Raw genomic sequence first — 9,754 nt, 5'->3', positions numbered from 1 at the left:
TTACCTGTCTTACATGTCATTTAATTGGAGTTTATTAAAGATAATGTACAATGGAAAAATACATAGCAATATTAATACTGTCTTAGGGGCTCCTGAGTTTTCTATATTTGCTAATGTACTTAAGAGAAAGAAACGAGGTAAATATGAGGCACTTGAGGTTGCTGTGTTAACCCCACATATTGCCTTATAGTGGCCTTATTTTTTTAACAAGTAGAAGGAATATACTCAAAAATAACAATAGAAAGTAAAAACGAATCTAACAAAGTTGCTTATTATAAAGTATTATGTAGTATGCATAATTGAGTATACTATACTTTTATACAATTGGCAGTGCAGGTTTGTTTACACTAGCATCACCACAAACAAGTAATAGGGTGTGCTCCATTTCAAGGGCTAAGTCACTAGGCAATCCGAATTATTCATCTTCATCATGATCTTCTGGGCCACAAGATCTCAGACTATCACTGACCAAAATGTCATTATGTTGCACATGACTACATTTTCTTTTGACTGCTTTTTAATCCTTTTTATCTCTTGTAAACAATGAGACTATCTCCATGTCTTGGTTTTTATAAAATTTTCAGATTTGAAGAAAAAAAAATCTTAGTTTGCAAAATTTAATTGTTCCCATGTGAATATTCTTATGTTTTCTACCCTTCCTTATTACTAGTAAAACCGAAGATTCAAAAAATTTTGGAACTGGATGAGTTCTCACTACTTCAGCTTACAGAAAACCATTATTTTATCTATTATTATTTCGACAATATCATCTTCTTAAATAATTTAAATTAGTAATTATCACAGGGTAGGAGTCCTGGGAAGCAGAGTAGAATACAAGGTTTGTGATGGAAGGCACTTAGAATCAATACATGTGGGGACAAGAACATGATCGGGCAGAGGGAGTTCAACAGCAATGTCTAAGCCCACCCTTGGGGGCATTCTGAAGTTTTAAGGGAGCCAGGCCTTTACATCCCCAGTTCAGTCAATCACTAAGCACAAAATACAAGACACAGGAGAAATGGTGTGACCTTGGGTGCAATGACTGTCCTCAGATGAGGAAGTAGACAAGCTGAGGGCTGTGGGCCAGTGGTATAGTTCTTTGGATCCTAAAGAGGGATTTGGATAACATATACACAGCATATTTCAAAAACTATGTAAATTCCTTATCTTAACGTTTTAGTGTTGACTGTCCTACTTATGAGATTCAGTGGAAGAGTATAGCTTTGGAGGGGAAAAAAATGTGGTTTATACAAAATTACTTAAATTCTCTGGGCCTTGGTTCCTTTATCTATAAAATCTCTTGTAGCATTACTATAACATTACACAAAATAATTTTGCAAGAGGGCTGTCAAATAGTAAGCCCTCAATAAATAGAAATTTTCCTTTCTATTTTGGAAAGGCTCTTATTTTACTCAAGTAGTTTTCTTTCATTTTGTCTCTAAAATTTTCCCTAATACCTTGTAAGTCTAGAGCCCAATAACCCAATAATAGGAGACATCAATGGTTACCTGTTTTCTACCAGCCATGTTTTTATTCAGATATGATTCCAGACTCAATAAGGAATCCTGATTAGTCATTGAAGTCAACTTCAATGTGGCATTAGTTGGCCTAATCAGGCCAAAGGGAAGGACATAGCTGCTTGCCACTAGCAACCATCTTAAGACCCCAACAGGACCAAGCCTTGGATTAGAAGCTGACACAAAAGATGACAGAAAAATAAGAATGGAATGTGGACCTTGGGGGCAGTCATTGAACTGTTTAGAATCAACCTGATAACCCAGGAAATAACAAGTTTCCTAGTTGTTAGGCTAGTATGAGTCCATTACTCATTTGTATAATTCAGATAAGCCAGGAAGAAAGAATATATACATTTTGGTTTTCTAGGGGCTCAGGTCTATGAATACCTAAACAGCTAAAAGTTTTCTAAATTATTCAAAAGTATACCTTATTAAACCTACCTTAAAAAATCTTGCTTTTTTTTTTTGTTGTTGTTGCTGACAATGACTTACTCTTCTCTGCTTTATCCTTGAGAACAGATGTTATTTTACTATTATGTTGTATATTGCTCTATATAGATTATAAATAGTCATGAGTTACCCTGTATTAACATTTTAGGTGTTCATGGTTGTGGGCCCTTAGAAAACCATGATTTTTATGTATATTTCCTTTTTTTCTGCAAGGCTTGTTTGAATTATTCACTAATCTACTGAAGAGGAGGCATTCTGATAATATTCTTCTAAGCCAGCACCTCACACTGCCTTTATTTAGGGCTTACTTGGGCTTGATAATAAATACCATCTTTCAGCAGGTTGTGGTGGCGCACATCTATAATCCCAGCACCTCAGGAGGCTGAGAAGGGGAATCACAAGTTCAAGGTCAGCCTCAGAATTTAGCAAGACCAGAGGATATAGCTGGGTAGTAAAGAGCCCCTGGGTTCAATCCTCAATACTGCAAAAATAAGTATGTAAATAAGTACCAACTTTCCCACAGCCTAACACATCTTTCTCTGACATCAAAAGTAGTACATGGTGGAACATGCCTAAGCAATTTAGTGAGACCCTGACTCAAAATAAAATGGGCTGAGGATAATCTCAGTGGTAGCATGCCTCTGGGCTTAATCGCCCGTGCTGGGGGTCAGGGGGTAGGGGAAAGAAAGCATGTTTCCTTTTCTCATTTGAAAACCCCTAATCTTAAAAGGTTAGGCATAAAATTCCTATTTGTTTGGTAAATGCCTCCAATCCTCAACTCATTTTCAGACATAAATAACAGACCTGGTGACTAGCTGCAGCTACTGAGTCTTTTTGGTGCTCTGCTATTCTGTAGCTATGCATTTTACAATCCTATAGTTAAAGAGAGTGTATAAAAGAGAATATACTTCAAACACATTTTGTGATTAATATGAGTCTCTCTTCAAGAGAAAAAGGCAATGGCTGTTGTCTCATCAAGCAGAAAGTGAAAAGAAAAAAGCAAGGATTTAATGGGCATCTCTAATAATTTAACCATTTGAAACTGTAGCACTCCAAGCTATTTAATATCAACAAATTTAAGAGTTCAAATTAAGAAGAAAGTATAAAAGGATGCAAATATGTTGGTTAAAATTTAATATTTTAACTAAAATTTTATAAGCTCTAAGTAAGTATAATTAGCTTTAAACCTATACATTTTAGACAAAAGACACAAGGTGAAACATACCTTTTATTCTATGTGGTTAATATACAAAATATTCCCACTTCCCCTGAGAAATAGTATATCTAAAATACACTTAGATTAACACATACTAAAGCATTATATGACAATATATAAATGGATTGAATACAAGTGAACACAAATACATCTTCATCAAACTTCTAATTGTCTCCAAATATTTCACAGCATTGGATTTATTTTTAAATTCAAAATTCTTCTGGTTTTTCTCCACTGAGGGGCCTTAGAGGTGAAAAGGTAATGAGATTACCACCAAAGGAGATGTGTCTGGCATGTTCTTGATGTCGCCTCTCCACCTGATTACTGAAGTTTAGGCCTGGCTAAAGAACAAATTTAGAGAAATCACTAAAGTAACCATCAAGAGTTAGCAAGGACTGGGATTGTGGCTTAGTGGTAGAGTACTTGCCTCAATGTATGAGGCACTGGGCTCGATTTTCAGCACTGCATATAAATAAATGAATGAAATAAAGGTTCAGGGCTGGGGTTATGCCTCAGTGGTAGAGGGCTTGCCCAGCATTTGTGAAGTACTGGGTTCCATCCTCAGCACCACGTAAAAATAAATACAATAAAGCTATTATGTCCATCTACAACTAAAAAGATAAATAAAAATAAACGACCATCAACAACTAAAAAAATATATTATTAAAAAAATGGAAAATTTCATATTAAAAAAAAAAGTTTTACCAAGTAAATCTTCAAGATGGCTAGTTAATAGATCAATTAATAACAAATACATTTCCCTGTGCAACAATACTACATTACTAGTAACATGACTTTGCTACTTTCTAGTAAACTTAACTTCAAATAATTTTTTAATTGAAACAAAACTGGGAATTTGTTCCTAAAGTTATACACACATACACATATAACTATATCTACATATAGATATATATAAAAATATTTACATATATATATAAAATTATATATATACATATATATATATAAATTGGGCAGTATACACAAGATGAATAAAATTATGACCATATCTTAGGCCACTCATGCAGATTCCACAAATTCTAAACCATATAACAATATTTAATAAGCCCTTTACTAGAGTGTGATCCTGCTGGGATCCTTTATTCCTTCCCTTCAAACTCTACTTCGGTTTTAAATAGTACTACTGGGCAAGCAATAATTTGGGCCTAACTAGACAGGTGGACTTACATATCTAACATTTATGAAATGAGAAAACAAATCACAGGAAAACAAAGATTTATCAATTTATCATTAGGTACCTTTATTCATATTAATATAAAAAATTGAATATTTTGACTTATTAACTCCTAGACTTACTTATATATTATCAGAACCAATAATCCAGAGTTCAGATATGGAAACAGGATTAAATCAGGTTTATACAAACTGGCTTATGCTGAATTCCCCAATCCTCTAGGTTTCAGTTTGTGATTAAGGAAAGCAAAGACCAAGAAGAAAATCCTTTTTCTTGGTACCAGTATTGAACTCAGGGATGCTTACCAACCGAGCCATATCCCTAGCCCTTTTTATGTTTTAATTTGAGACAAGGCCTCACCAGTTACTGAGACTGACTTAGAACTTGCAATCCTCCAGGCTTAGTTTCCTAAGTTGCTAGGATTACAAGTATATGCTGTGGCTCAACTTCTGACTCAACTTCTCCTGAGACACAAGGCAGCCCAAATCTGACCACAAAGGAGGCACTCAATTTAATGAACTTCTCATATTTTAAGACCAAGGACATAAACATAGTTATCTAAAAGAATTGGATGCAAATAACCAAGGATGATTGAAGACAGGATAATACCCCTGCCCACACTGTGTGTTTTGGATAAGCAGAAGTTAACCTTGTATTTTCCTTGCATGATTTAGAAATACCTAGCATAATCCAAGCCACTATTAGACATTCAAGTATTCAACTAATTTTTTCATATCAAATTTGATATATAAATCATAAAGGAAAATAAATGCTCAGGCTTTAAATACTAAAACATACTATATTTTAGAGTACATAAACACAGAACATTTTTTCTCCATTTTTAGAAAATGAATAATGAATGGATTTCAGAGTAAGCAAAAACAGTAAGACAAATTTTAAGCCTTGCACACAAAGTGAAAATACTCATTTTATAAAACAAATCTAGAATAGAAGGAATTGTCAAATTAAGTTCGAAAACTTACCGAATCAAGAAGGTGGCATTCAGTAAAGACACTTTTATTATCAAGTAGTACTGAGAAACAAGAAAAAATAATTTTTAACTTTAAATAATATTTTTGCAGTCAAGGATGTTAGAAATGGGTAATAACTTGAAAGCTATGAAAAGGTCTGTATATCACATGCTAAGACAAAAACATAGATCATTTTATGCTATATTTTTAAAGTAATTTCTTAGTAATATTCTTATCCTTAATTTCAGCATAAAAAGTGTCTTCTTTGATCAGTCTCATGCTTATAATATTAAGGATACCTAAAAGATGCTGACAAAGATCAGGTAGAGAACATTAAATGCCTGGACATAGTTAAACCATTTTATTTTATCTTAGGTCCCAGCTAGACCACAACCATAGTAGCAGATGAAAATAACTGATGAAACTAGCACACATTATAATGTAACAAAAGCATAAGACCCTTTTTCTCTTGTAGAGCAATCACAACAAAAGTAGGTATAAGCTGAGCACAGTGGTACACACCTCTAATCCCAGTGGCTTGGGAGGCTGAGGCACTAGAATTGCAAGTTTAAAGCCAGCCTCAGCAAATTAGTGAGTCCTTAAGCAACTCAGCAAGACCCTTTCTCTAAATAAAATGTTAAAAAGTATATGGGGGTGTGTCTCAGTAATTAAGTGCCCCTCAGTTCAATCTCTAGTACAAAAAAAACAAACAAAAAACAGTAGGCATTAGGGAGGAAAAAATAGAGGATATTTTGAAGACAGGTTTGGAGATATGTATTAAAGATAAAAACTAAGAAACTTGGAGTTTTTCTGAGACTTCAGAAAATGCTGTTAAATGAAGGATTCCAAAGTAGGTATTATATAAAATGTTCCTCTCTCCAATGTGGATTAGTATACTTTTTTTTTTTTTTTTTTTTTTTTTAGGTCTCTCTCAAGGTTTGGGGTTAAGAGTAGAATACAATAACATAAACCAGTGTTTTTTTTGTTTGTTTGTTTTTGCGGTGGGGGGATACTAGGGATTGAACCCAGGGGTGTTTTTCCATTGAGTTACATCCCTAGCCCTCCTCCCTTTTTTAAAACAATTTTTTTTTTCAGTTGTAGGTGGACATAATACCTTTATTTTATGTTTATGTGGTGCTGAGGATCAAATCCAGGGCCTCATGAATGCTAGGCAAATGATCCTGCTCTGAGCCACAACCCCAGCCCCACCCCAGTCACTTTTCATTTTGAGACAGCATCTCACTAAGTTGACAGGGCTGACCACGAACTTGAGATCCTCCTACCTCATCCTCCTGAATTACTGGGATTACAGATGTGTACCACTATGCCCACCTGATAAACTAATTTCAGATATTTATTGTGAAAGTTCAATTTCACAACCTTTATCTTTAGAAAATGGTACTCAGATTTTTTATAATCTATACCTTAATCCAAATTCATTTTTCAACAAAGCCTCTTTGTATTTTAGACAATCTTACCCAATTGAGAAGGATTAACTTCTTGTGAGATGTTATTTTGTGATGGTATATTTTTTTCAGGGCTAGTCATCAAAACATCTTGTGAAGTAACTGAAGAATTTAGTTCCATTCTTTCCTCAATATCTGAAATTTCTTCCTTTTTGTTAGTTCCATATTCATCCTGATATGAGATGAAAAATACAAAAAGCTCCAGGTTTTCAAATAAGCCAAAGGTCACTGAAATAAGAATTATCATTCTGTAGGACTAATATAATTTCTAATGGAAAATCTAGGTGTTGCTTATGGAATTGCTACACAGAATGATATAAATAGATGATATACTGGACTATCTACTACAATAGGACTTACATGATTTATTTCAATTAAACCTTGTACTCCAGGACACTGAACATCTTCTACTATGCTATTCCTAAAAAAGAAAAGAAAAAATGCATTATACTCCACTAATTAAGCATATTGTTCTTTTGACTTGCCTTTTAAATGTATCCTTTATGGAGAGAGTTAGTTTAGGAAAGTGGTCAAAGATAGCGCCTGGTCCAAGATCCAGCCTGACAGAGATATAATGGACTATAGTGACTAAAGCATGGCCTTAAACAAGGTATTTTTCCCCAGAAACTCCTGAGCTGGTCATCAGTCTTGTCAGCCAGGTTAATGTAGCTGCACTGGCAAGACTTTCTTAGCCAATTCTAGAGCCATACACAAGGGACAGGTCAAGATGAAATTGACTTCTGTAAGTTGAACAATCCAATTATTGTGTAGTTAGAGTTGGCTACATTGTCTTATTAGTTATAATACAATACAATCTAAAATCTTACATTGTAATTTATTAGAAATATGTATCTCAATGTCTTTGAAGTTTTTTTTTAATTCACCTTTTCTAGTTACAATACAATCTAAAATCTTACATTGTATTTTATTAGAAATATGTGTCTCAATGTTTTTGAAGTTTTTTAAATTCATTCTCTTTTTCTACTTTTTAACTTCATTTTGTCTTTACTGTACAAAGTTGCTTATTACTAAGATGCTCTTGCTGAATATTTTTGGCAATCAAACATATACACACACACACATATATATATATATATTTTAGTTGTTGTTGGACCTTTATTTTATTTATTTATATGTGGTGCTGAGAATCAAACCCAGTGCCTCACACATGCTAGGCAAGCACTGTACCACTGAGCCATAACCCCAGCCCAGCAATCAAACGTTTTTTAAAAAAACATTTGTAATATAACTCAAATGCAATTATTGATCTTCCCAGTATAAGACAAAAATCTACAGTACATACTATGGGAACTTATTGGCTTTTGAGAAACAATAATAAATTGGACTGGGTGTGGTGGTACACACCCTTAATCCCAGCAACTAGGGAGGCTGAGGCAGGAGGATCAAAAATTTCAAGACCAGCCTTTGCAATTTAGTTGGGGGACAGGAAAGGGGAGAATGATGATAATTGTTATTTTATTTAGTACTGGGGATTAAACCCAGGAGTGCTTAACCACGGAGCCACATTCCTAGTCATTCATTTATTATTTGAGAAAGGATCTCACTATGTGATCCTCCCCTCTTCAGTCTCCTGAGTATCTGGAATTACAGACATGTACTACCATGCCCAGCTCCAATCTGAAATCTTAAATCTCAATCCCCTCATTCATAGAAAGCATGACTTGCCTCTGTTATAGATCATTGTGAAATCTAATTAACAATATATTCCAGGCATATTTTACTAGTTTAATAGTCTGAAATGATATAATATGATTAGCATTTGTTAAATTCTTAATAACACGTTAAAGAAATACCTGCTTTCAGAAATATTTGAAAACAAAATTTTCTTATCAACACATTCACTTTTGGTGTTCTGAGGATGAGGATTCTCCGGTGATATCATCTTTCTTGGAAGGTCCTCACTGGCTTTGCCCTCAGGTACGGCTTTGCTGATGGACTTAGGTGTTCCATGTCTTTGAGAAAGATGTTCAGAGGAAAGTACTAGAAGACGAGTGAAATCACCTCAAAATCAAAAATTTCTTTCATTCACTTTTCTTTAAAACCCATAAGACAATGCAAATCCTACTTTTTTTCTGTCAAATAATATTTGTTAAAGTCAATGCTTGGAATTTTCTATTAAAGACAGTGCTAAACCCTCAAATTAGATTATGCTTCCATTTAACATTTCATTACTATAACATTAACAGAAGTAATCTTAAAAGGCAGAAGTCTACAAGGATAAAGGAAATAAAAGAACAATAACAAAAATAATTTGGAAGCTGTTATGTATTATGGCCAAGTGGGATATTGCTTAGAACCCAGCAAATGAATACTATACTAAGCCACCAATCAGGAAAGAAGAGTCCACTCAATTTCTACCATAGAACACTTCAAAAGAATCAATGGCCCAAAGTATTTCTGAAAGTGGAGATAAAAATGGAGCTAAAAACAGAAGAGGAGTTTAAAGTTAGTTTAAAGGATTATTAGAGCTTATATTTCTTTGATCATTCTGCAAAGTAGAGCCAATAACCCCTTCCCCACACACAAACTAGAGGGGTCCTGAAATATCTGAAACAGAAGGTCTCTGGCTTAGGGGGATACTAGATACAGTATCACTATATTGATCAGTATCACTTATTTTCAATATAGTGAGATGGGTCACTATATTGAAAATAAGGACAGTAAGTGATTATTTACAAATAATCTGTTGAAATTTTTCCCCTCTACATGTTTCCTGAATGGATGGCAGCCAAAATTATAGCATCCAGACAGCAGATGAGAAAAATCTTCTATGGGGAATCTAAGTAGCCTATGAGAAAAGATTTAAATGCAGCAAAGTATAGGTTCCCAGGACAATGGCCCAGCTACCTGCCCCCACAGTAAAGGCATAACCCTTGTACACAGATTCCAGCCAGTTACTTACTACCCATTCTTAACCATAA

The 9,754-nt window shown here is 34.2% G+C and overlaps 1 protein-coding gene across 1 annotated transcript in view; it reads right to left on the bottom strand.

The window, feature by feature from the left end:
* Positions 1 to 3,086: 3,086 nt before the first annotated feature.
* Positions 3,087 to 9,754, bottom strand: part of Dlgap5 (DLG associated protein 5) — a 43,375-nt gene continuing 36,707 nt past the window's right edge. Inside the window, exons 15-19 of the mRNA XM_046461923.2 lie at positions 8,627 to 8,813; positions 7,173 to 7,233; positions 6,825 to 6,984; positions 5,359 to 5,408; positions 3,087 to 3,524 (exon numbers count right to left, since the gene is read on the bottom strand). Coding sequence (XP_046317879.1) covers positions 3,393 to 3,524; positions 5,359 to 5,408; positions 6,825 to 6,984; positions 7,173 to 7,233; positions 8,627 to 8,813 — 590 coding nt within the window. The 3' untranslated portion in view covers positions 3,087 to 3,392. The remainder of the gene's footprint in view (positions 3,525 to 5,358; positions 5,409 to 6,824; positions 6,985 to 7,172; positions 7,234 to 8,626; positions 8,814 to 9,754) is intronic.

The sequence above is a fragment of the Marmota monax genome, unplaced genomic scaffold, assembly GCF_021218885.2.
Source record: "Marmota monax isolate L192 unplaced genomic scaffold, Marmota_monax_Labrador192_F-V1.1 WCK01_AAM20220418_F8-fsc00001, whole genome shotgun sequence".
NCBI lineage: Eukaryota > Metazoa > Chordata > Mammalia > Rodentia > Sciuridae > Marmota > Marmota monax.
The sequence above is the reverse complement of the archived record's forward strand: the minus strand, read 5'-3'. Positions and strand labels throughout refer to the sequence as shown.